The sequence below is a fragment of the Ambystoma mexicanum genome, chromosome 6q (assembly GCF_040938575.1).
Source record: "Ambystoma mexicanum isolate Mex_15411 chromosome 6q, UKY_AmexF1_1, whole genome shotgun sequence".
Classification (NCBI taxonomy): domain Eukaryota; kingdom Metazoa; phylum Chordata; class Amphibia; order Caudata; family Ambystomatidae; genus Ambystoma; species Ambystoma mexicanum.
In genome coordinates, this window is record NC_090937.1 from 1,301,532,138 (window position 1) to 1,301,559,706 (window position 27,569).

The 27,569-nt window shown below is 45.4% G+C and overlaps 1 protein-coding gene across 2 annotated transcripts in view; it reads right to left on the reverse strand.

Moving 5' to 3' along the window:
• NCAPG (non-SMC condensin I complex subunit G) overlaps positions 1-27,569 on the reverse strand; it is an 859,779-nt gene that overhangs the window by 682,164 nt on the left and 150,046 nt on the right. For both annotated transcript variants that reach the window (XM_069631905.1, XM_069631906.1), the window contains exons 7-8: positions 24,819-25,011; positions 14,657-14,806 (exon numbers count right to left, since the gene is read on the reverse strand). In XM_069631905.1, the coding sequence (XP_069488006.1) occupies positions 14,657-14,806; positions 24,819-25,011 (343 nt within the window). The remainder of the gene's footprint in view (positions 1-14,656; positions 14,807-24,818; positions 25,012-27,569) is intronic.

Here is a 27,569-nt window from a genome sequence, read left to right on the forward strand (position 1 = left end):
CCAAATCAGGCGAATGTTCAGATGAAGTCCTGGAGAGGTACTTGGGGGATATTACACTGCCGGAACTTCCTGAAGAGGAGCAATTGGCAATTGACCAACAAGTATCTACCAAAGGAATTGTTGCCACCACATCACTTGCGTCAGGTCTATAAGGAATACAAACTGGCTCCATGATTAGTACAGGTGTGGGAGGAATCGTTTGAGGCAAGGATACCACCTCCATTTATGAGGGAAGCGGTCATCACCGTACCTTTGAAGCCCAATAAGCCCTAACAGGACGTAGCCTCCATAGACCATTGTCCCTGCTAAACGTGGACGTGAAAATATTTGCAAAGGGTTTGGCTACTAGGCAACTCCCTTACATGTCAGAAAGGGTCCAAACGGAACAAGCTGGGTTTATCCTGGAGCGTTCCACAGCTCTAAATCTTATGAGTCTCTTTGGTATAATGTCCCAAATAAATCTGAAGGTCGCAGTTGTTGCAGCCTCATTGGACGCTGAAAAAGCCTTTGACTCAGTATGTTAGAAATGGCTATTCAGAGTGCTAAAGCGTTTCTGATTTGTCCAATCCCTGTATTCAGGTGGTAAATTCTCATTCCACAGCCAGTGATCGCACAAATAACCCAATAACCCAGAGATTAAAACCGTGGAGGGGGAACACGACAGGGGTGTCTGTCTCCCTTACAATAGTACCTTTAGCATCACTTATTCGGTGAGACATGAACATAGAGGGAACTGACCCTCATGCCAGTGCCACTCCATTGTATGTTTGAGACCCAGACACAAACCATGGGCCTTTAGTGGAAGAGGTTCACAATTTCACAAAATATTCAGGCTATAAGTAATAGAACCAAATCTGGATCATTTCCTCTTACCGAGTGACCTGTTGGGGTTTAAATGGGTCTGATCTCCATTTCAATACTTGGGTATAATGGTTTCTAGAGCATCACAATCACGCTATGCAGTAACCTAGCAATTTCTTTACAACAGCTATATGTAAAATTGAAGGTGTGGTCGAGGATCTCCATTTCCATGTATGGGCAACTATCTTTGTTGAAGATGGTTGTGCTCCCTAAATTATTTTTCTTTGTGTAATATACCAGTATGGCCTGGCCTTTGCAACACTGAGATCACTGGCATTTGAGTTTTTCTGGGGTACTGAAGCGGTCAGAATCAGTTGGGGGAAGCTTGTGGATCCTTATGGGAGGAAGGCGGGGGGATTGGCTGCTCCTGACTCTGAACTACATTATTTAGTGGCGCAGGCCCAGTTTGCAGGGTATTGGTATGCTAATGAGTCCAAGGTGGTACATCTGACATTAGAAAGGTATGGGGCGACGCCAGTAAGCCTTAAGTCGGTTATGTTTGGTGATAGATATTTGGTTTCTTCCACCTTCGATCCAGTTCGCACCACAGCAAACGCATGGGCAAGGTAATTTTGCCTGATGTTGCTAGCAGTCAAGTATAATTGAAAGGTCCTGCTGTGGAACTTTCTGGGTCTTCCCCCTACACTAGACTGGGAGGTGCAGAAATCTTAGTATCCAGGGGGACCATTGACTCTCAGTGACATTCCTGTAAGGGAGATTTGTAGCTTTGAATCAATTCAAGAACAAGCTTGGGACCAACACCATAAAATATAGCAATATTACCGCATGAGGGGAGCTGCCCGGAGTATATGGCCGTAATTTCCTGAAGAACCCGAAACACATCTGTGAATTGGGGCAGTGGTGATGGGGCGGTGGAAGACGGGAGTGGGGGGATTCTAGATGTATGGTCTCTAGGCTATATGATTTATTTCAGGCCAGTATGCCCATGAGGAACAGGGCACGCTCTAAGTGGGAACAGGATTTGGGAATGGAATTGACAGATGTAAAATGGCAGAGATGCTGCTTGTTGACCAAGAAGGTGCCAAAGTGCGCTGGATAGCATCTGAAACAATTCAAAGTGTTAAACTACATTACACCCCAGCAAAGCTGGCCAAGTTCACCCCAGGAACATATGCTGCATGCGTTGAGTGTGGCGGTTCTCCGGCAGACACAATACACCCGCTCTGACACTATCCAAATAGTGCTACATTTTGTCAGGAAGCAACCAAAAGGATTCATGATATTGCCGATATCCCGCCCACATTGTCCCCGATTAAATACCTGCTGGGAGACATTGGTAAGGTGTCAATTGTCATTAGGAGATTCTTTAATGTAGCATGTGCTGTTGCACAAAAGTGTATCTTACGGTACTGGAAGGCACCATTAGGTCCCACCTGTAAGGAATAGCTCAGAGACCAGGTCTATAGCAATGAAAGAGGGGAACTATGGTTTCTCCCAAATTTAGGCAAAAGAGATCTGAGACGCATCACAGATATATTTGTCACGCAGAGTATCGCAGAGCAGCACTGAAGTCTAATCTCGAAAAGGGTTGGGAACCTTTTATACTCTTTCAACAGCTCTCAGACAACGCTAATGTACTGCTCTAAGTTGTGTTTAATGATGCTTCACTGTAACATAAGGTTCCACATGCATCTCAAAGTACACGTTAAATATCTGTCTGATTTCTCTACGTTTTAAAAAAGAAAATCGGAAAGTCCAGCAAAAAAAGCTGGGGGATTCGCAGGTGGAGAAAGTTTCGCAAAAGATGGAAATCCGCTCTAACAGTACATTATTGAGATACCATGCATGCAGCAACCCTAATATCCCCTTTGCCCAATTCATGCGTCTAGTGTTAATTACATGTGATGCTCTGAACAATGCCGTAAAAGTGTGTTAATAAAAGAACTGATAACTTGTACCATTGTTTTTCAGAGAAAACACAATATTTTATAAATGTTACCCATTAGACTGGAAAAGTACAACCAATCAATTTTAACAAAGACCCATGAAATTAAAATAAGAACAGTTAAGCTCAACACAAGTAATTAGGGCGACTTATTGCTGATTGAATTTATGGATATATGTCCCATAATTGCACAAAAAGTTAACTGAAATTGACAGGATTGAAACTCCTATTCACAAATAGTGTTTTTGATTTCTGACCAACTTTGGCAAATTAATTATACCCAAAGCTGTACTGGGTGAAGTAACTTTAGTAGCTGTAAAAACGACTGCCTCAATAATAGAAAAGTTCATGCCGACAACTAATATTTCTCATTAATCATCATCACCAAAAACGTTACTTCGGTTAAGATAGGGCAATCATTTCATAAAAAATAATGAATGCAACAATCCTGTCGTGATTAATACAACAGTAAGGGAATAGTTTCTTACCTGTAACTCCATTTCTCCAGCATTAGTATCTTTCATGGATTCACATGCTTGGAATATTCCCCGTCGACAGACTGGGAACCCTCGGTACGCTTATAAAGCCGTTTCCCATAGGAAAACGTTCAACACTTTTGTGTCCTATCTACGTCGTTTTTGGCCCGCGCACGAATGCCCCGCTAGGACGTCCAAGGTATGTAGGACTTTTTCCACAGCCGATGAGAGGGTCGCGAAAAAGGTAGGCAGGACAATGGAGGAGTGCTTATGATAAGCCGCAGGAATTTTTGGAATGAAACGAGGATTCGTTGACAGAACCACTTTGTCCTTAAAAAACCTTAGGTACGGAGGGTCTATGACCAACGCTTGCAACTCCGAGATCCGCCTAGCTGATGTTATAGCTATTAGAAAGGCCATTTTCCATGACAAGAACTTCATCGACGATGTGGCCATTGGTTCAAAGGGTGGTTTCATTAACCCTGCTAGCACCATATTAAGGCTCCACATTGGTGGAAAACGTTTAACCGGAGGGAACGTCCGGAACAAACCCCTCATGAAGTGTTTCACCAACCTGTCACTAAACAAGGGAGACAACTTCCTTCTCCTCGTGAACCTAGAGATGGCCCCCAGGTGTACCTTTATTGAAGAAAAAGATAATCCGCTCTTCGCTAGGTGTAGCAGATACGGCAGAAGCTGTTCCGGAGTGACCCTTAGAGGTTCCACTCCCGTCTGTCCTTGACACCACGTACAGAACCTTCTCCACTTACACTTGTAAGACTTGATGGTGGAAGGGGCTCGCGCTGCTTGCAGGATCCTCCGACAGTCCGACGAAATGCTCAAGGCACCAAATTCCAAAAAGTCAGGAGCCAAGCTGTGAGATTGAGACTATCTGGATTGTGATGCCACACTGTTTCCTCATCCCGGGACAGGAGATTGCGAACGTTATTGGTTGATCCACTGACAGGTGAAGCAGGTCGGAAAACCACGGCTGCCTCGGCCAACACGGTGCCACTAGGATGACCCCGGCACCTGTACTTGCGTATCCACTGCAGAGTTCTCCGTATTAGAGGGAACAGAGCGAAGGCGTAGAGGAACTTGTACGTCCACGGGAAGGAGAACGCTTTCCCCAGAGAGCCTTCCTGTGGCCACCTGCTGGCATACATTTCGCACTTCTTGTTCCTCTTCGCAGCGGAGAGATCCAGCGGAGGCCGTCCCCATTTCTCGAAGACCTTCGACAACTGAACGCTGTCTACCTCCCATTCGTGAATTTGGTCCATATTTCTGCTGAGTGAGTCCGCTTGCTCGTTCTGTACACCCAGAAATTGATGAGCTACGATGGATATATCGTGTTTCAGAGCCCAATGCCACACCTTCTGAGCTTCGGTGGAAAGGGTTCTGGATCGCATGCCCCCTTGCTTCCTCAAGTAAAACATCCCCGTTGTGTTGTCTGTCAATATTCTCACTATGGACCCTCTGATGTGCGGCTGGAACGACTTCAGGGCCCAGCGCACTGCTCTCAGTTCCAGTACATGATGTGCAGGAGAGATTCTCTCCGAGACCAACGACCTTGCGTTTGTAGAGTGCCCATTTGTGCTCCCCAGCCTGTCAGGGACGCGTCCGTCACTATGGTTAGCCGAAACTCCGGCTCCTGTAGGGGTACCCCTCTGGATAGATTCTGGAAGCTCTGCCACCACCGAAGAGCAAGTAGGAGCTCGTCATCGTCGACGGTCAGTTTGTCCGACCAGAGCCCTTGGGCCTGCTTCCACCGATCCACCAGAAACTCTTGAACCGGCCTCATGAACAGGCGGCAGTTTCCCACCAGAGGAATGCAGGACGCCATAGCGCCCAGAATTGACATATTTTCTCACTGACAGTCTGGTATTGATTTTCAGCTGACCTGCCAATTGATTGAGTTTGGTGATTCTGTCGAGGGATGGCTTCACTAACCCCGACTGGGTCTCAAACTGTGCGCCCAGAAACACCAAGCTTCTCGATGGCGTTAACGAGGATTTCTCGAAGTTTACCGCAAACCCCAGCCGTTGTAAGAGGTGCATGGTGGCCTGCAAACTTGTGTGAGTCGACATAGGGGAGGACCCTCTCAGCAACCAGTCGTTGAGATACGGGTATACACGATAGCCATGCCTTCTCGGCCAGGCCGCCACCGGGGCCAAACATTTTGTGAACGTTCTGGGAGAGGATTTCAGCCCAAAAGGAAGTACTGTGAACTGGTAGTGAGTCCACCCTACCACAAACCTTAGGAACTTTTTGTGTCACCGACACATCGGTATGTGGAAGTACGCGTCCTGCAGGTCCAGAGACACCAGAAACTCCCCTTCTTGAACTGACCGGATCACTTCTTGGAGCGTGAGCATTTTGAATTTTAGGCTTTTCAACGTTTTGTTTAGATCGCGCAGGTCTAGAATGGGATGCCACTTTCCGTTTGGTTTTTTCACCACAAAGTATCGGGAATAAACCCCTCTTGACCCCTCTGACGACTGAACCAATTCTATAGCACCTTTTTGTAGCATAAGTGCTACTTCCTGCTGCAACACGCTCAGATGGGTTTGAGCTACAAACGCCGGTGGAATGTACGGAGGGTTGCTTTTGAATTGCCGGGAATGTCCGCATCTTACAGTGTCCAACATCCATCGATCCGTTATTTGCTCCGATGCCCGTCATTGCTGGTCCTTGGTCTGCTTATCCCTCGTCGACGAGTAACCTGTTCTCTTCTTGGGGGCCTAGTAGTCCCGGCGTTGTTTTGCCGCTTGAGAAGCCCGTCTGTATCCCTGGGAGGGGTATGCTGGCCTACTAAAGGATCTGTCTCTCGATGCCGAGAATCTTTAATTTCCCGATGCTCCCTGAAGGGACGAAAAGACCGGAATCTTCGACCACTTTGGAGGGCCCCCAAGGAACGCGCCGTGTCCGAGTCCTCTTTCATGCCCTTCAGGGCCTCGTCCACCTTCTCGCCGAACAGAAGGTCTCCCTCAAAAGGCATATCCAGCACCTTGTATTGCACCTCTGGTCGGAAGTTGGTGCATTTCAGCCATGCCTGCCTTCGGAGAACCACACCGTTATTCACCTGCTTAAACCCCAATTCCGCGAGGTCCACCGCAATGTTTATGGCATGATTGGAGGCCTCTTCACCTTCCCTGACCAGTAACATCGCCGCCTTACGATGTTCTTCCGGAAGATGCTCCAGCAAAGGAGCTAGTCGGTGTCACATCTCCCTGTCCTATCTGGCTACTATGGCCAGAGAATTGGCTGCTTTCACTGTGGTAGCACCTACCGACAACACTTTTTTGCCAAAAGTATCCTGTCTTCTGGCATCACTTTCCGGGGCGGTCGTGCACTTGCGCTGGGCCCTCGCCTTTCTCGCCGCCGCTGCCGACACCACTGAGTCAGGAGTTGGTTGGGAGGAGAGACACTTGGGGGTAGCCTCTGGAGCCTTACATTTTTACTCCAGACGACCTTTTATCGCCAGTTCCGAGAAAGGGTGGCGCCTGGTCTGTAACCCCTCCTGCCACACATGATCCAGGATGGGTTTGAAAACACCGACCGCGTCCTCTTTCCCATGTGGTCGAAAAGAAAACGGTCCTTTTTCTCCTCTTCCTGGGCCAGCCCGAATTCTGTACAAGCCTTGGCCATCATGGTGTGAAATGATCCAATGTCGTCCGGGGGAGACGGCCGAGCCGGGCTTCTCGGAGTTTCTAATTCTGCTTCGGACTCCCAGGTTGGATCCCTGGAGGGGGAAAGCGAGACATCCGATAAGGCTCTACTGTCCCAGTCCGAATCCATCAGCTCTCCTTCCTCACGGCGTGGAGCCGAGAGGTCTCCACCCGCTGGCAATGCCGTGGGGGTTGATGGAGGTGGCCGCCGACGAGACGGGCCCGGGTCGTCGATGGCCGATCTAGCCGGAGTTGCTTGAGGTAGTCTCTCGTCACGTGTCTTCAGCAACGTTTGCAATGTGGATAAGACCTCCAGCGACAAGTGTGACTGCGGATTGAGAAGAGGGGTAGACCCCGGAATGCTCCCAGAGAGGCCTAGTAATCCCTCGTAACCCGAGGTCTGCAGAGCCAGCTACTCTCACATCCTCATCTCCCGAGGACACTGACAAGGCCTCTTGCTGCAGTAGTGTCTCTGGCAAAACTGGGTCGTATACCTCTGGTCGCCAGGCCTCTTGCGGGATCTCCGTCGTCGTTACTGTCTGCGGTCTAAGAACGTTTGAGACCAATTGCGTCTGTGGCAGAGAAGTGGTCGACTGCCCTGCCGTCGACGAGGGTGGTGGTCGTGCAGGTCCCCGAGGCGTTCTCGCCTTTTCCGAACTCGACCTACGCTTCTCTGCATCTCGACTCGAGGTCGATCTATGATGATCGCCCGAGGAGGATTTAGATTTTTCTTTTCTGTCTTTCTTCGTCGAAGATTAGGATGACGAGGCTTTCTTCGACCAAGACTCCTTAGAATGGCTTCGATGATTCCTTCTCCGCCGGTCGTGATTTCTTCACCGGGGGTTCCAACGATGTCGAGCGGCACGGGGCCCCTAAAGATTTTGACACTGAGGCCATGCTGCACGTGGATCCCACCTCCGAAGGCGGGTATGCCCCCGCCCCATCGTTTAACCATGCCACAAGTCTTCGATCTTTAAGAGTCTTCTGGGAGAAGCCCTTACATATGTCGCACTTGTCTGCAGAATGATGAGGGTGTAGACAATATAGGCAATCAATATGTCCGTCCCCCTCGTACACCTTCAACCCGCACGTAGCGCGCGGGCGAACAGCGCTTTCCCCGACATCAGGAGAAACTCCAACAGCACAACCTAGACAAAATAGTAGACTACACGAGGTGCTCCCACTACTTTGGAGATGGTTGAAATCTGAAGGGAGCCGCGGGGGCGGGGCATTTATACCGCTACGTCCTAGTGGGGCTTGCGTGCGCGGGCCCAAAACGACGTAGATAGGACACAAAAGTGTCGAACGTTTTCCTATAGGAAACTGCTTTATAAGCGTACTGAGGGTTCCCAGTCTGTCGACGGGGAATATTCTAAGTATGTGAATCCATGAAAAATCCAATGCTGGAGAAAATACATTACAATACCACTAAAATCCAAGATTTCAAAAAAGGTTCAATGAAATATATGTGCTTAATAGGATTGAACCAATAGTTAAAACAGTAAATTAAACGACTAGAGGAGAGACAACAGCAGGCAACCTCTCTTTTCATACCCAAAATTATCTCAAATAGTACCCGACTGTTGGGCTAAAGACTTGGCTCCGAGCATCCATGTTCTATGAATATAATGTGCAGTTGCTCCAACAACATTGATGTCCAGACATTGGTCCAACAATCTCACAGCAGTGGCCGCTTGCCGAATTTCAGCTGTTTTCCATAGTGGAATCAGGTACATTTTTCTTAGAGCAGCAGACGCACTACAGAATAAAAAATGCATTATTGTCCAATTGCCCTCCTTGCAGAGTGGACGAACACTTGTATTACAAGGTGACCACTTTTGCTTAACTGATGCCACCAGGAGAGTTCTCAATCGAAAACGTAGATGCAAAGCCTTTTCGTAGGCAGAAAGAAATCAAATCCAAATATAGTTTATAACCCAGTGTGTGCCTCGATTCTAGGTAACCAAGGCCCAGTTTTAAGAATGCATGGGCCACCAACAGGGTTTCTTTACCACTCTGCTAGGTCCTGTCTTTTATTGACACAATCAGAGGGCCTTCTATCTGTGGGGTTCAACCATAATTCCGACAGACCAATGTCCTGAAGAGTCAGTTTGACATGAGAGGCCCACTGTACATTTTTGCCACCCATGAAAGCTAGGAGAGTGAGTGCGGCCCCTTCCGGTATCTCTCGACACCGCACTGCCTCCACAGGGCAGGTCTTGCACGGATCAAGGAAGCGACGGAACGCAGCCCAACTCCAAAAAAAACAAAGCTGATGGAAAATTGACAGGAAGCAAAAGCTGTTTCTTCAGAAAGGTTTGTTCGATGATGCATAACTTTTGAGGTGTTACAATATCCCCAAAAGGTCTGAATCATACAGAGGGGCAGGGATGGCCCGTTTGTGAAATAGATCCAAAGCAGGGGAATTTGCTCCTCTGCCATGCTTGGCATTTAACGCCAAAATTGCTCTGCCGACCAGCTCCAAGGTGGTGGACGATTTAATAACCTGAGCAGCCCAACCACCATGTTCCTAGAATCTCAGCCTAAGTAATCATAAAACTCCACCTGGTCCAGCACTGAACCCTCAACTTCCACCTTTAGTGGGCTGAGTTTTACAGATTTTGGGCGGAAGCTGATCACTTTAGATTTTGACATTCAGTTTGAGCTCTAACTTGCTACATTTCTTCGCGAAGGCAGATATTTTCAGCCATTACGGAGATGTCCCTATATGTACTGCATCGTCAGCATAAAACAGGGCTAGATATTTATCAGCGTCAATTTTGGGACAATCTAAACATATACCAATCACTACTTGTATATAGACATTGAAAATGAGAGGGAACAATGAACAACCTTATCTAACCCCTCTTTCAATGGGGAAGGGACGAGTCAATTCTCCACCCAGCCCAAAACGTACGCTAGCCAAGTTTGAGGAATAAAGCTGACATATAATGTGAATCAAAACCCCTACAGCTTTGCGTTTGTACAGAATCTGCCATAGCATGGCTCTACAGACGGAGTCAAACACTGTTTTCAAATCAACAAAAGCTACATACAGACATATCTTCTTAAGGACATTGTATTTTTGCAATAGTAGGAAAAAACATGACACACTGATAAATCGTTCCTCTGTTTTTTCTAAAACCTGCCTGGAGGTCATGAATTATGCCACCCCTGTCCGTCCAGTCCTGTAGTTGTCTCAACACGACCTTACCGAAAAAGTTTGCCAATGGCATCCAGCCGGGAGATTGGGCGGTAATTTCCTGGGTTATCTTTACCACCCTTTTATATAGAGGCATAATCACCTCCTCTCTAGGAAGAATAGCATTAAACCTGGAAATTACAGGGGCCCAAATATTCACCTCGTCTTTTATTAAATCAATCGGGATAAGGTCTGTGCCTGTGGCCTTGCCGCTGCTCAGGGAATTAAGCAATGTCATCACCTCAACCATAATCACTATGGCGGCAGGGGAGGTGTACTACAGGGGCCAAACTCTGGGAAAATCCCACCAAAAACAATTGGCAGTGTGGGGGGGCGCAAAATTCTGATACAGACCAGCAAAGTGTGTCCACCACCCGTCCTCAATGTGGCAGAGTAGTGGCTAATCGCCCTTCAAATCGCTAGTCGATACCAATTTCCAAAAAAATTGTAAATTCCCCAGTTTGCAGGGCTGAGTAGAGGGCAGCCCATTTACTCAAAGTGAACCCCCTTTTATTTTTGAGCATCAAGTTTTTATATTTCGCACAGTAGTCCCGAAGCTTTAGTCTATCTAACCCCGAACTCGATTTTATACAGGAGAGGATATCAGATTTTGCTTTACGACATTCACCGTTATACCAAACAGGGTTATTTAATGCTTGCTTTGTGATTAATTTCCTTGGGATGAAATATGGGGGTGGGGGGTCAGCTTATTAGACAAAGACTCATTCGGCCAGGATCTCTTGGTCATTAATTCTTCGATCACAAATAGCTACTAAACTTGCCAGTATAGAATTATAAAGTGCTGGCTTAATGTCGGGCCTCTTTAATACCGACTCAGCCCATCTAATGAACTTCCGGGCATGGCCACTAACCGATACTAGGAAAGAATGGGTATTATTACAGGGAAACCCAAATTTTACTTCAAAAGCCTCCATTTTCACAGTTAGTGTGAAGATGGGCACCATCAGATCTCTCGATCACTTCAAAGGCAGTGATCTTTGACCAATCCTGACCTGTAATGAAAATATAGTCAATATGAGAATTCTCATTAGGTTCCCTAAAAGTCTGTTTTGCCAGTTGATCTTGCTGAACCTGCCGGTACAGGTCCGCAAGTTTAAATTGGCAAGCAAACAGCAAGAGTCCAGAGCTAATTTATGGCATTTTTTTGGACCGGCAGCAACTAAATGGGGAATATCCCTGTCATCCCACAGGTTCATCAGCTCTTTTACTGGTTCAATTTGAAGATTAAAATCTCCTGCTACAATAATACGGCTCCACGGGAGAACTGATGGAGGTCTACTATTAATATGCACCGCAAGAGAGTTCAATGTGGATAAACCAAAGGATGGGTTTCTCTTTACCACTTTTTTGCTTTTGTAATCACACCGTGTTATTATGCCATCTTTGCATTAGGTCACAGTAATAGCATATTTCTGACAAAAAACTTGGCAGAGCACAGAAAGAAATAGTCAGCTAGAATTGCACACAAAGACTAGACACTTGTTTTGTGAAACCTCATCTGGATACTTAACAAGCAATATATTGTGAATGAGACAAACGGAAATCATTGGATTGGTGCAGTGGGAAGGCTTAATATTTACCTTGGACTTTATGGAGGTATGCAAGAGGTCTGCACATGGGGCCAAAAATATAAATAGGGCATTGAAAGAAGACAAAGACTGAGGATGGGACCTAAAAAGAAGAGATCCAGTTACCTGGCTCAAATTACCATACCATAGAATGTGTGATTGCAGAGTTCAGTTGTGATGTCACCAGCAACAATTACTGTGGTCAAGTGTTGTAAGGGCAGGGTCAGCAAAGGAGCCCTAAAGCCATAACAAAAAATGAAGCCAAGATAAAGAGATGATCCACGTCAAGAAGAGAAGTCTACTCAAAACAGCACAGATTAGAAGCCTGCAGCAGTAGCCTCACAAGCAGCATCTGAGGTGGTTATGGATGTTCGCTGGATGTCCAAGGATCAGCAAAGGAGTCCTGCAGTACCAGGAGAACACCACCTACACTTCAGGTAGAGTCTGGAGACCGCCAAGATGAATATCCAAATTAATCACAAGTCACATTGATGGGGAAACCTGCAGAGAAGGACCTTGGAAAAAAAACAGGAAAATTCATGGCTATCGGCGGGTAATGCTAGATCAGCAAACTAAAACCATGACCTAGGTTAGAAGGACCCCTTGTTAAGGAACAGATAAAGTAATGGCAGATAAGCAATTTTGGATTGGAGATACAGCAATAGTGACCCGAGCAAGAGGGCATCAGAAGTGGGTTGAAGTGCAGCAGGCAGCCACTTGAGGTCTCCATGAACAAATAAACAGTACCAGGGCCACACTGCACTGTTCAGTGATCCAGTGAAAGGTCCAGCAGAGGAAAGTGCCTCGCTCGGATGCAGTGTTCCAGTTTTCATGGTTAAGCAGCACTGGCTTAACCTCTTGATCCAACTGTTCCCCTTAGGGTATCCATGGGTGAGAAACTGTGCTGAACTGTAAGGTTTCCTGGATTCTGAAGTATGCTAGTGCAGATGTGGCAGCCTCACCCTCAGGTCAGTCATGCCTGGATGCTTCAGGATCAAATCTCAGCAGCTGACAAAGTTCTGGCCCAGTTTTTTTATGCCTAGACCGGACGGTAGACTGACTAACCCCAAATCCCACACTCATGCACTGTTCTAACATTTTGCGGCAGCCAGTCCATTATGACCACTGTAAAAATGTTTGCTGGCTCCCTCACAGGCATGTGGAGTTCGGGAGAATACCAGACTGACAGCGCTCGCATCAGGAAATAATTATATTGTCACTCCCAGTCTCCACCCAATCTCACAAAGGCAACAAAGTATAGTTTCCTGGGTCCATTTTAGAAGCCTCCAGGAAGAAAAAGGCTTAATGCGAGTCAAAGGCTCTACAACTCATGCATCCATTATTTTAAAAGGCACTGCCACCAAACAAACAGTTTGGTCAGGTTACTGTCCAACCAACGTAGACTTAGCTGAATCCCTCACTTTGGGTATAAAAGGGTGCCCAAAGGACCACATACATTTAAAAGCTGCGCTCCCAATGAGATCAGGATGCAATTCATTGGGGAAAAACTGTCGGAGCATCACAGAAAACAAGGAAAAGGTGGAGGGTCTAAAACTCAGCACAAGGTCTACTTTCGACCTTTCAACACTCACTTAAATGAGTTACATTTTTCTCACAAACATGCCTTCTACGTGCAACAAAAGACAGGAAACTCATCTTAACATTCATACATTTAGCATTCATGCTAGAATAGAATTCTTGCCATTGCTTGAAAGTCACCTGTAGCCCTGTGCTCAAGCACTGGTTCAGAAATCTAATCAAACAGGCAACTAGTTTGCAGTAATTTGAAGAGGGGAGGTGTGGAGCGCATAAAGAGAAGTTCAAAGGGAACACTTTTTGAAATGCTATAATCATAGAGACCCCAGAGTTAAGAGGTAAATTCTGAGGGATATGGGTAACACCCCATTACTACGTGGCATAAAATACTGAAGACCAAAATACTGAATGCTTTACTGTGCATTTCAACGTAATTATATGTGGGGGGGTGGATTAGGGTAATAAATGATGTAGAGGGATATGTGGGGCTGCGGGGCGGGGGGTTTCCGCTTGCATATAATTGCATTGAAATGTCACTAAAAAAATAAAAAAAATAAGACATGTATGTCTTATGCATTTTCTTTTTTCCACAGCAATCACATAGATCCAGGATATGTACAAGCAATTGAATCGAAAGCAACATGCTGGGAAAAGGGAAGCAGATATTTTGTCAGAAGAGAAATGAATGGGAAAAGGATGTGCCGAAGAGCACGATTACTCTGGATACCAGGGAATTCAATTAAGTGATTTGTCTTTCATGCAACATACCCCAAAATCTCCAAATATTATATTTTTATTTTAAAAACCGTGTGAGTACCTTCTAGCGAATACCAACAGCTGATGTTATTAGGATTTTTACTTCTAGGATTAGGAGTTTTGGTAGATCTCTAGGAGAGTGGGTAGGTTTGGTTAGTTGGGAGGAGAGGGAAAGGCAACATTGCAGTACTTGTGTTGAGGTTGCAAACATAAGTACCCTGAGCCCTACATGTTAGGAAGATTTCTAGGTGAGACGTTCAGGAGGCATCGAAAGATATGCATCCAGAGCGGTCCAGGGTGGCCTCGTATTTCTAGTGTGGGAGTGTGATTGCAAGGGACAAATAAGAGTATGTTGATTGTGGTTTGAGATATAAGTGTGTGATGTTCAATGTTGGAGGAGAGGGATTTATTTAAGCTGTGTTTGAGTGGCTGGTTTGCATTTGTGTTTGGTGAGTAAGGTGGAGAAAAATTGAGGGTTAGTCAAAATGTAGCAAGTGTTCTTGGGGTTTCCGTAGAGCTATCAAATTATTGGTCTTGCTGTCTGTTGCATTATGTTTAGAGTGATGTCGATGTTACTGCACATTTGCTTAAGGGAAGTAGGATCTCATCATTCTAACATACCAACGACAAAGCAGATATGAAAGCAATAAGGAAAAACGTACCTCAGCAAGTAATCGGCGAACATGGCTGGTTCTGGCAAAATCTGTTCCAAGCTCGATTCACCTTCATCACCTTTTGATTTTAAAAACTCGCAAAGTGATTTCCAGTACAGTACATTTTCTGGGGTTAGCTTCTCTGAAGGAACAAGTTTTCTGCAATGTGAATTCAATGTTAGTCTACATGCTTCACCAAATCCATAAGAAATACAAAGGAAACCCCCACATCTTTCACTATCTTGGTTGAGCGTTTATGCAATTGTAAAGTCTTGTCAAAAATAAAATGGTTACATTATATTTTGTGTTTCTTGGTTAAATAATAATACAAAAACTTAATTTTGTTGCAAATGTTTACCAGAAACAATTTTCAGAGGATCAACTGATTTTGCTGAATAACCAACACAGGTGAAAAGCCTGGAAAATGTACATTTCCTTTGAAAAAAAAGTATGATGGATAAATCCTTCCGCCCGAATCATTACTTTAAGAAATAAAAAATAAACTAAGCCTTGGAATATTTCCACAGCCACCATGGATTGGCTGAGCAGCAATGAGTGAGTGAGCAGATGAGGAGTCTGCCCAATAAAAACACATCAGGTCTCCTTCCCTCCTTTTTTCCGATCAAATTTCCCCTGTATAAGAGAATGGGGAACCTACACTTGACACGGACGGTCATACGCTCTAACGTCTGAAACCCTCCATGAAAGTATATTTGAGTGCAGTGATCAATCTGCAAGAGAAAGGAATGCATCAATACTTTTTTTTGCCCAAGTAACTGGTTCCAATGCATAACTTAATACCACATTTCATAAGTCAGACAACAATATCCACAGGGTCACAGGAAGAGGGTCTAAAGAAGCACCAATGTGCTTAATTCCAGCAAGAAGGGAAACCGCATGAAACATCCTAAGGAGACTGTCATGCTTGGTTTCCTTTTATTCTCCTTGTTCTTTGCGCTCTCAATCTCTCTCCAAGCTGTTCCTTGCCCCCTATGTGCCCAGTCTCGTTCCTTCTCTTTGCTGGCACCCTTGCACTGGAACGCCCTTCCTCTTAGATCACTTACATACTACTCGCTGTTCCGTTCTGCTCTTAAGAATCATCATCATCATCTTTCTTCTTAGTTTTGATATTGTCGATTGATAGTTAATTTTTATTGTACTGGAAAGTGATTTTCTTTGTACAGCGCTTTGGAGTTAAGCAGTTAATAAATTCTGAATAAATGAGTGAGGTAGAAGTGTAAAGTCCTGGCCATACCTAATGGCTCTTCGGTTAAGCAGTGCTTCTTCCCTCTGGTCGGGCAGTAACAGCTACATCACCCAAAGGCACAGTCACCCTGAAGTTCATGGCAGTGCCTCGGCCCATCCTAGAAGTTGGCGCCCCTTTGCTGGATATCTAGTGAACTTCTGACTGCTTGACATGATTTTTTTAAAATCTGGTGACACACAGACATACTAGTTTCATCTGTACCATCTGAAAAGCTCCATTGTTTTGTGCTGCTCATTCTTGTCCGACTGCATCACTGAATGTGCAAGCCAAAAACTATGAAGTTCAAGGCTTCTTTTTGCGGAGTAGACCCAAGGAGGAATCACTCATCGGTCTTCCGTGGGGTTTCCAGGCACTGAGTCGCATCAGTGGATCCTGCTACTGAGCCTATGGATGACATGTAATCAAGAAACTCCATTGAGCCCCGACTGCAACTTCCAAGACTAGACACCTCCATCTCGTGCTGTTGGCACAGACCTGTGGCTTTGTTGGCAGAGATGCTTTAAATCTGTCCTCACAGGGGTCTACTTCTGCCCTCTGCACCAGTGCTCCATAGCAGACGTCTTCGGGAGTCTCTGGAGAAAAACTCTGGACTGCCCAGGAAACTATGCACTGCACATGAACTGCTCCTTTACTAATGGAATAATCCCTCCCTCTTCCAGCATTGCTGGAGGGCTTCTTCTTTATCCTCAATTTGGGGGATCCTCTCTTCAGATAAGAGTGCAACATTGGGCTGCAAGTGGTGTACTTTTCATAAAGGTGAGAACTTTTCCCACAAAACACAGATTTTCTGCAGCTTTCGTCTCAATGACTAATTGTGAATTTCCGGTACCACACTTTTCTAAAAGATCAAAAAAACGTGACTTCCTGTGACAAGGCCAGAACCCTGACCTTGTCTGTAGTACTGAATTGAATCCAAAGCACCTCATACAGTCCCAGGACAAAAACGAACAACCCCAGGAGAGAGAGAGATGCTGTCCTGGCAGCTGCCAGCAAACACGCATACCCTGACAGCAGAAGGACAGAGATCGGAGAGCAACAGATATGATAGGTTATTTGTAATGCGCTTAATACCCAGAGGTTTCTAAGCGTGGACCTGGGGAACGAACCTGTGGTGCTCCGTGTCATCTTGCTCCCAAGGCGAGCACGTTGCCTCTGAGCTATCCTCCCGAGACAGAGCGGTAAGCCGTTCATCACACATCAGCCCTGGTGCCCCTTAACAGGGAGAAACCCATAGTGGAGCTGCACTTAACCTCCAAGAGGGCAACCACAAGCCCCCCTAACGTGTACTTGGACAATATACAACACAGGCCGCCATTGCTGCCTCATGGCGGTCCTGTGTGGAGAAAAGGAGGAATAGCTTAAACAAAAATGTTAAGGTTTCCTTACCTGTAACTCCTCTCAGGCAGGAAAGACTGGGTCTAATTGAATAGGTACAGCCTGCAAATCAGAACAGGGAGGGGGATAAAAGTGCCAGAGGAACCAGCAAGGTGTGGGCTGTTTGGGCGAGACGGTGGCAGATCATGAGGTGAGAAAGGGGCTTATTCTCCAGAAATTAAATGATGATATTTTGATCTGATGCAGTTGCATGTTTTCTCTGATCTCACTTGTTAGATCCCAGTACTTCTATGGAGCCAAATACCTTCTGGTGCATGCTTGTGCTTTAGAAATGTACCACACATTACAATAAAACAAGTCAATTTTATATCAATCTTCAAAGATGAAATATTTCCTCATGCATTTCTTAAAAAGCCTGGCGGTACCAAGCTTCGGACATGTAATTCGACAAAAGTGTGGGAACCCCCTCCCCCACCCCCCACTGAGGAAGAAACCAGGCCTAACAAGCCCATTCTATGCAATAGTGCCCCATACATGGAGGGGAGAAAGGGGGAGGGGGGGAGAGTGAATCTACAATCAGGTTTTAGCCCACTGTGCCTTACCAGAGGTGAAATATTCATATACATATCAGTCTGGCCCCAGGCACTGACCGTCCAACAACAGAATTCACCTCCATACAAAAATATCAATAGACAACCAGAGACCTGTGCGTCTGTCTTGTTCGGCCTCACCAGAGGGCTTTCCATTTGGATTACATTCCTACAGAAAAGGCTATTTATGCTGCGCTCATTCTAAGCAGAGGGGCTCTCACAACTGTCTAGTATTTAAAGTGTTGGTGTTCCACCCCAAATTAAGAAGGGTAATCCAGATGAAGACCCCTTTCTCTGCATAACATTTACGATACCCCAACATTTGCTAAGATGCATTTTCAGGACCAGCCATGTGCGCCGGTTCTGAGAAGCCACACTAGTTGATAAACAGGGTAATTGGCATGTACGGCTAGCCGAAGTCTATCAAGGTATTATGAATGTCATGGTGTTATTGAGCACGGACCTAGCTTTGGGAAGCAACGGAGCGCTTTACAATCGTGGGTGAGAGAACGTATCGAGGAAAGCAGAAAAACAAGGGAGTGGGGAGCTAACAGGGGAGAGGGAGAGCAATTTGTCAGCAGGAAATCTACAAGCAACCAGGGAAGGACACATTGGGATCAGATCACCCAGTCTCAGGTAGAGTGGAGGTGGTGTGGACATTAGGTGTTAGGGAAGAGCCATTACTTGAAGAGGAATGTATTGAGGTACTTCCTAAACTGTAGAAGTGAGTGGGAGAGTCTGATGTTGGCGGAGAGGAGGGTCCAGAGTCTTGGGGAATAGACGGAAAAAACACTTCTCATGGTTCTTTCTTTCCTGCACCAGTGGAGTTGAGGTCTGCACAGGTCCTTTCATCTGGTGTATTGTAGGCCTCCAGAGGCGCTGTGTTGGTCAGTGAGGTCGTTTAAGGACTTCAGGGTGACAGCCTGCAAATGGTTCAGCAGGATTTGAAAATAAGGTCTTGCAGCGGGAGCCAGTGCAGTTCGATGAGGGTCGGGGAGAAGTGGTTGAATGATCGCTGTCCTATGAGTTGTGCTGCAGCATGCAGGACACATCACAGGGAGGCCAGAGTAGTCACTGGAAGGCATTTCACCATCAGAGAGGGAGAGGACCAAGGCTTGGACAGCAGTTCTACAATTGTTTTCTGGGATGAAGGGCTTCATTTTTACAGGAGAGAAAGTTGGTACCAAACCGTTTCGGTATTCCTTGCTATGTGGTGTTTAAAGGAGAGAGTTCAGTCGATGTCAAACACAAGGGTCTTGGCACAGGCAGCCAGCTGAGGTGTGAAGCCCCCAGGTGCATAGCAGAGAGCCAGGTCTGGATGTCAGGTTGTTTGGTATTGTTGGTCAGCAGTAGGAATTCAGACTTGGAGGAGTGGAGTCTCAGGTAAGCACTGGACATCCAGAACAATCAATGAGAGGCAGGCTATGAGCCTGTGGATGTATTCGATCAAAGATATCTTGAGGTAGGGTTGTGTGTAATCCGAATTTGGATGTTGTGTGGAGTGAGGAAGGTTCCAAGCAGTTTCATGTAAACATTGAAGATCACGGGGGAGAAGATGGATCCTTGTGGGATTCTACAGGTGATGGTAGAGTTGATGATCTGGAGGAATCCATTTGTACAAACTGGTGGCAATTAGCAAGATACAATTTGAACCAGCTGATGAGGATCTCGCTCATTCCCTTGAGACTAATGCTGTTGAGGTCAAGGAGAGCCAGGAGGAAAGGATGGCACTCAGAGGATTTTAAGGGCATCATCTATTACTTTGATGGTAGCCATTTCTGTGCTGCATCTGAGTTTGAGGCCAGAATAGTAGGATTGAAGGAGGTTGTTGGCTTTGATGTGTTGAGTTTTTGCGTTGCTAATGCTTTCTCAGGGATCTTACCTAGAAAGGGAAGATGGATGATGGGGTGGTAGTTTGGGTCGACAAGGTCTAGTGTTGATTTCTTGAAAATCTGAAGGATTTGAACGGTCTTGAGCATCGAAGGGAAGGTACCTTGAATGAAAGAGCGGTTGATGATTGTCAGGTACAGGAGAAGGGATTCAGTCGTAAAGGTCTTGAGTACATAGGCAGTGAGGATGTTCTCCGGATAAGATGTGGGCGGGATACTAGGGTGGCAGGGAGGTATTCCATAGCGAGTGTCTTGAAAGATGTCCAAGAAGTTGGTTTTGCATGATTGGATGTGTGGTGTGCGATCAGTTGTGGCGTTGGTGCCCATCTGTTGGCAGATGATGCAGATCTTGTTGATGAAGAAAGTTGATAGTGGATGTTCCGATGTAGTACAGTACGGGTGGGTCGGCAGAGGGATGATGCAGTGCTTGATGGCTCTGCTTTCATTGTTGGCCTTGGCTATGGTGTTTTGGCAGTAGCTGGCCTTAGCAGTGGTGATCAGTTGTTGGTGTGTAGCACAGAGTTCCTTGAGCAGACCGATATTGGATGTGCTGCAGGATTTTGACAATGTCTTTTCTTGTTTTCTGATAGTTCGTTGGCTGGAGTGGAGTTTGGCAGCATACCAGGTTACAGAAGGTTTAAGCTTAAGGGTGTGGTGTTCCACTGGGTCATGGCAGTTGATAGTGGTTGTGTGGGTGGTGTTAGGTTTTTGAAGAAGATCGTCATAGTCCTGATTCTTCACAAGTAGATCAGCCCAAGTGAATGGGAGTTTGGCCTGGTTTTCCACAAGAGCTTCCACTGGGAAGTTTTTGAGTGATCTGAAGCCTTATTTGCTGCATTTCCTATGGATTTGCGGGACTGGTGCAGTGAATGTCAAATGGGATAGCCAGGTGGCCTGACCAATCAAGCGGGATTGGAAGGTGGACAGAGCGGTGATGAGGAAGTCAAGGATATTACCTTTACTGTGAGCTGGGTTTTCATGTGCTGCTTAGGTTCAGTGTGTCGAGTAGGCCATGAAGATCTAATTTCATTGACTTGATTGCTAGGTTGCCAGGACTGTTGAAGACACAGAGGATGGTTGGCATGTGTGTGGTATATGGTGGTGACCAAGTCAGTGAAGCCTTTGATTAAGGGGGTGTTGGGTGGTCTGTATATGAGGTGAAAAAAGAATGCATCTCTTGGGCAGAGCACAAGTGGCAGGAAAGATTGTCGAAAGAGCCAGTAGTGCAACGTCCAGTTGGGTGGATGGCCGCGATGCCTTGTGAATGAGGACGAGACCTCTGCCAATCTTGTTTGGACAGATTTGTTGTAGAACTCTGCAGCCGTTGGGGATGAGGAAATCGGTTAGGAGAGAGAGTTAATTTTGCCATTTCCCTCATAGACATCAATGGGACACCCTACCTTCTGCTATTGTTTTGAACCTTTCCTGACTTTTGGAGCTAAGTGGAGCCTTTTTACTCCACTTACCTTGCCAAGTTCATTTTGGTGGCAATGATCAGTCCCTATTGCCATCAGAACTCTGTTCTCAATAGTAAAGTTCTTAGTTTATTTTTCATGCACACATCACTGTGCAGTATGGACACTTTGCGTCCCTGTGTTTCGAAACTTTGTGGTTTACTTGCATGATCTGTCCAGGATGGGCTGGTGGCAGCAGACACGTTTGCGTTTTCTTTTTAATAGTCTTGTTTACTTTTGCATTTTACTGTTTAATGCCACTTAGAGTACCATATACTTTAAAATTACCAATGACCATGCCACAAGATTTGCCTGTCCTTCTTTGACCATCTTTAGTTTGACCTTTTTCCTGCCCTAGAGTAGCTGGAGTTTCCACACATAGTAATTCCCTTTTCCAGGGAAAGCTCCATCTTTCACTGAGAAAGTGGCCATTTCCGTGTGGCCTCATGGGTCTGTCTGGACCCAGTCCACCTCCAATCCATGTGGGTGTGTTGCTGGGCAGATGCAGTGGTCAGAGGCTGTACATTTTCATGGTGCAGATCCTTGCCATCGGTGGCCTGGTCACGGGTGGAAACTATAGCCCAGATCCCAAATAAAAGGGGGATTCCTGCAACCAGCCCCCCCCCCTCATAATTGGCATAATCGGGCATTCTAACGCACATTTGAATTTGACATTTCATGTTTATATGGGTCATTTACGTGGACTATCCATAGCAATTATTTATGAATACTTCCCTATTTTCTCTAGTAGATGGCACTGCAGAGCCAGTAGATTGAAATGTAGCCCCGTTTCATAGCCTGAGTTTAACTCTACATTAACACTTTCAAATTCACGGTTGATATACGAAGCATTAAAAAGCAGACATTTATTGTCAGCTGCAGAGAAGGGAGCAGAGACATTTATCCAAATTGTGGGTTTTTGTTAGGGAGAATTCTCTGTTAAGGCTAATTTCCCAAACCTAGTGAGTCCCCTAGCAGCTTTGCTGGATTTTTGGGGTTTATTTTTTCACCTGCTAAGAGTGAGACTCTTTTTCTCCCACTCTTAGACATGATTTGAGATATCCTTTGACTTTGGAATGCGTTTTATGGGCTATGGGGTCTTTTACTCCATAGGGCTTCATGTGTTTTTGGTATGTGTGTTACACAGCACCCTCCGTGCCGTAACACAGGGGTGTCATAGTGACCCCCCAAACAGACTCCGTACCCTGGGACTGACTACTGTCTCCCAGGGCATGTAAAGTCACCATTGGCTTTACTAGTCCTAAATTGTGAACAGAACCAGTACAAACCATCATATTGTGGGCGTACTGGTAGGGGCAATTCGATTGCCCCTGGGTCTGTTGTTCGAGGGGGCACTGTCCAGTCCCCCCTGAGCGGGTTTTGGCTGGTGGCAGTGGATACTACTTTTTATATTCAACCACGAATATATTCCTATGGGATTTTCCCATTGTTCGAGGCTAATACTTTTTAACATAGCCTCAAACATACCGCCGGTTTATTTATTTAATATTCATTCACTGGTTGGTATTTTTTGACAGAACTTGGTTCCAAAATGGCGTTTGTGTTCGCTTCTGTGACTCCAACCCAAGTCGAGCCCTTTGTTCCACTTTTTGGCGGGCTTCTCCACAGAAGCCTCCAAAAGTGGCGCCACTCTGTCTGGGTACCACAGGGGGTGTGGGAGGGGGTTTAGGCATCCTGGACTGAGTTGCCTCGGCAACTCAAGTCGCACTCTTGTGTGATTGGCCCAGTGGTGAGCCGCCCGGCTCACCACTTAGCATGTTTGAGTGACAGCTAGGACTGATGAATGGGGGTTTTCTGCATAAAAGCAGGGCTTTGGGGGCTGGGACTTCAGATGTCGCCACAGGACCAAAGAATCCGAAGAGGGAGAAGCTGAGCCGACCTGCCACGATGACACCACCGGTGGAGCCCTGCTGAACCGACTCACCACTTCTTCCAACGACAGAGGAAATCTTCATCCCGAAGAGTCTTCTTCCATTGACTGGTGGAGATAACCAGTTTGCCAGTTTGCCTTTTCGCCTTCCCGGATCATCTCGTGGCCACCTTGCCTGTGCCAAGCACCCCGGCAACCGGGATACCACGTTTTTCCACTACTACGAATAAAAGGGTAGTACCTTTTTACCGGAGAAATCCGCGGCTGGTTTCTTCCCTGGCAGTGCAACGACCTTCTGCTTTCCTCCACTTCGAGATCATCTCTTCCTCTGGACGACGCCGCGACCTGCACCCGCTGCCAGGAACAACTGCCCCTGCTGGAGGATTCTCTCCACTTTCAAGGTACTGTGTCCGCCTGGCCTCCCTCGCAACGGTCTGTGTGGGGTGTCTCGTAAATGCTCAACTTACCACTTGGGTCGGCCCTAGGCTGGCTAACTGAACTTTTCTGAGCTGAACTGATTCCTTTTTAAACTCTCTGCAAGACTTTCCAAGCCTTTTAAACTGTGTGATCTTGGGCGCATTGGTGTTCTACTCTCTCCAAGAGGGAGCCTGGCCTCTGAGCATTTTGCTCACAAGTAGACTTTGACTTTCCTGCCTTGCTGAGTGCTTCTAAAGTATTGTGTTGTGTGCTGTTCCTAATTTCTGCCTTTTCCCTCCCTTTTTCTTAAACTTATTGGAGTGCCATCTTTAGTTAAGCGCTCACCTCTGTCTGGAAATAAGTGGTGTTAACTAAGACTTGTCTAATAAGAAATAAGGGATGTACATATATTAATAGTGACTGTTTTTTAACTTGCTTATAATAATAATAGTGCTAGAGTATTTCTAAGTGTGTCTTTAAATAAATAATTATATATTTGATACCAAAGCTCTGGTCAGTGTTTACTTGTGCTACTGTATTTTGGTACCTATCTTGTATACTCTATATACTGTCTAACTCTTCTTGAGAGAAGTCTGGCTGCTCAGCCACAGCTACCAGGTAAATCTGGGTGGTAGAGACTGATACCAATTGGGTTTACTGCCAACACCTGTAGTCTTAAGCCTTTGGTAGTGGTCCCTAAGGGAACTGCACAGGTTCCTGCCTAACAGTTTTAAAAAATGTGATGGTCTGAGCCTCTTGTTTTACAAGTTTGTAAAGGTGGAAGGCAATTATTAACCAGGAGAGACGAAACAAAGCAGCCCATACTGTGTAAACACGCCATTATGGATCCCATCGCTGTGGCACCCATAGAGGGCGTGAGGTGTTTAGCTTCCTTGGCACCGTTTGGCCCGCCTACTGAAGACACCCAACGCAAATGATTACTTTGATAGTGGGGCAGAGTGTAGAGAGACCCCAAAGTGAACGGCTGTGCTCTGGAGATGGTACAACTGTTCACCTTTCGGGTTCAACCTTTCACACTCCTTGCCTTGCACAGATAGGCACACCACCGCAGCCCTGATGCCCCTGTGGCCTACTCCAGCTGTGGCCAGTGAAGGGAATATGGCCGAAACAGCGAACGGAGCAACCAGATTAGAAACAGGTCGTGTTGCTTGCGATTGGTCCATTAACAGTTAAAGTCCTCCATTTTCAGAAATTGAAACAGAGTGCACCTTTTGCCATCTAAAACGGTCTTAAAAATGTACTACTTTCAGCCGTAGCAGGTCCCCAGTAATTTATATTGACTGAATTGAAATTTCCTTCAACTGTACCTTTCATCAATATTCTTGCAGTTCTGCACAAGCTCTTGAAGAGGTGATAAGGCAAACATAGAATTGAGAGCAGAGACTGCCACTTCTGGGCAGTTTTCTACATCAAGTCGGTGAAGCAGTTCCAACACGTCTCCTTCTGTTAGGCGGAGCCAAGCTTGAAGAAGTTTCTTCTGCATCACCTCTTTAACAGCATCTGTTTCAGAAACAAACATCGAAAAATGGCTTCCCATTAAATCGGCACTTCAGAATGTACTTGCCACACGTTTTAAGTCATACGCTGCATTTTGTAACAAAAAGAAAAGACTTAATGAGAGACATGCTACGAACCCTAAGCAAGTACATTTCATGCGCACTAAAAACACAAGGAAAAAAGATACTTATTAGAATGTGGCAAATCAACAGATATTAAAATAGTACAAGAAGAACTTTTCATTTTGGACTATTTGCAGAATTGCCCAGGTAATTGGGCACCAAAAACATCTAGAAAACATTATTACCCATGTCACAATATTAAACTCCTTTAGGAGCACAAAAAGTAAGGAGCGCTTGCTGGAGAGAGTTATCCAAAACAATCATTCTCCATCCAATGAATTGTGGATGGTTCCAAACAGCTATCCGGGTATCAAGTCCCTCGCCCCATCAACATGAATGACGGACGATTTTCACATGTAAAAAGCACGCCATTTCTTAGTGGCCAAAAGTACGTTAAAAATATGCAATGGCAAGCAGAGTGCACATTTTATGGGTTGCGTATTCCCCACACACTTAAACAGCTTCATGAACCTATTTTATTTTAAAGAGAATTTTATTTTTTGAAGAAATCAAAACTATTTCTTTTCAGGTCTCCACTAAGTTCGATTGGCTGCAATAGCGGTTAGATGCTTGGAGATCATGTAAGCGATCTCGGTTCTTTTTTTTCAAATTTCATGCATAACCCTCGCTAGATAAATGGAAGGTGAGGGAGAGTTTGTTGGGGGTGAAGTAAGGATACAATCAGTGGACAATCATAATTCAAGATTGTTAGGGATCATTTTCTTAAGCCTTATTTTACGAGTCCAGATATATCAACCTATCCAGGGTATTTCCTCTGAGTTATCCAGGCTCTCTTACTGGCAGAATGACTGAGCTGTCAAGGCACCTCTTCAGAAGGTGAATGATGGTTTGAGGTTCAGCAAACACTTTTGATTAGCACACAATAAGGCCATCTGCTCACAACTTGTGTGTAAAAAGTATATTCTTTTATATAAAGTTAAGCAAAGTAATACCTACAAAGCTTTACAGATACATACAAGTAACTTCAGGATTATAGAAATAAGAAATTGACAATATGGGGTCATGTGATGATCAAGTAAGTTCAAATGGACTTTTAGAGAGGCTCACAGACCCCCTACAGTTATTACAAAGCCCAAAATCTAGCATTACCCTCTGGCCCAATAGAAGTCAACGGGCCAGTATAATCCAATATAGATAAATTCAAGGTTTGGCCAAATCCAGTATTAAGTACTTGGGATTCCAAGTTGGAAGCAGACAAGTTCAACCACAGAAACTCAAAGCAATAAGCACCAAGGCCAGTTACACAAAAGGACAGCCTTCCTCGCTCGTCTTGCTAGGCTATTACAACAAGGTTTATACTGAACTTGTCAGAGAAAGCCTGAACCTTAACCAATAGAGCCCACCCTCCCAACACCAACTGTGATACCGGCCCCCAAAAAGCCCTCAACCAACTAAACGGCTTTCTGCAAAAACCCCAAATTAATGAGGTCTGATTTTACTAAGGAGTTTATCCAGCAAATGGATGCTTCCACTAGTGGTCTTGGGGCCATATTACAGCAGGTGCAGGTTGTTATTCATCAGTGGGTTTGGGAATCCTTTTCCCAAACTACCAAGTGGTCGGGCTGGAATATTTAGCCATCAAGTGGACATATTTAGTTTGCGGGACTATCTGACTGGCTGACAGTTTAAACTCATACATCGTAAGGCGGCTCATTACTGAACTTAAATCCCAAATACTGTGGAAAAGTGCTTGTTAGGAAGTATTGGTGTAGTAACACAGACTATACAACACTTATCTGCTTGGTATAAGCCAACATACCTTTTGGTATAGGTCTGTACTAAACACGTTGGTAGTATGACTGAGCAGCCAGGCCTATCTCAAGAGGGGTAAATGTGAGCTGTAGCAATGAAATTCACAAATACAAGCAGCCAAGTAACCCTTATACTCAAGGTTTCAGTTATAATAGTTATTTATTTAACATCAATTTTAAAATAAGCATCAAATATACTTTAAAATACTTTTCCAGAATCAGCACAGGTTAGTGGATGTCTTTAGAGATGATTTTTACACACTTCATTCACAAGGACAGTATTGCCATTTATATCTCACTAGTTATACTTTGCAGATTCTGAGGTTGCAGAAAGGAGTTGTTTAAATAGGTTCTCAGGGCAGGGCATACATACTTAAATCTTCCAATGAAGTCTAAACAAGTGTTTCCCAGCAATAACAGTTTAGAACAAGTTACCAGCTATGAGAGACAGAAATATTAACGTCAATGGACTAGAAGAGTCTGCAGGGAGCCAGGACTGCCAAAGTCAATTGGAGCACCGTCTATGCAGCAGTCTCACTTCTTTTATTAAAAAAAGACTTGCAAAGTTAGAGAGTTTTGTAGAAATCACTTGTAGGGTCACAAACTGTTAAGCCGGTGAAAAGCAGATTTGGAATCAACTAAGGTGTAAGCCAATGCACGTCTCAAC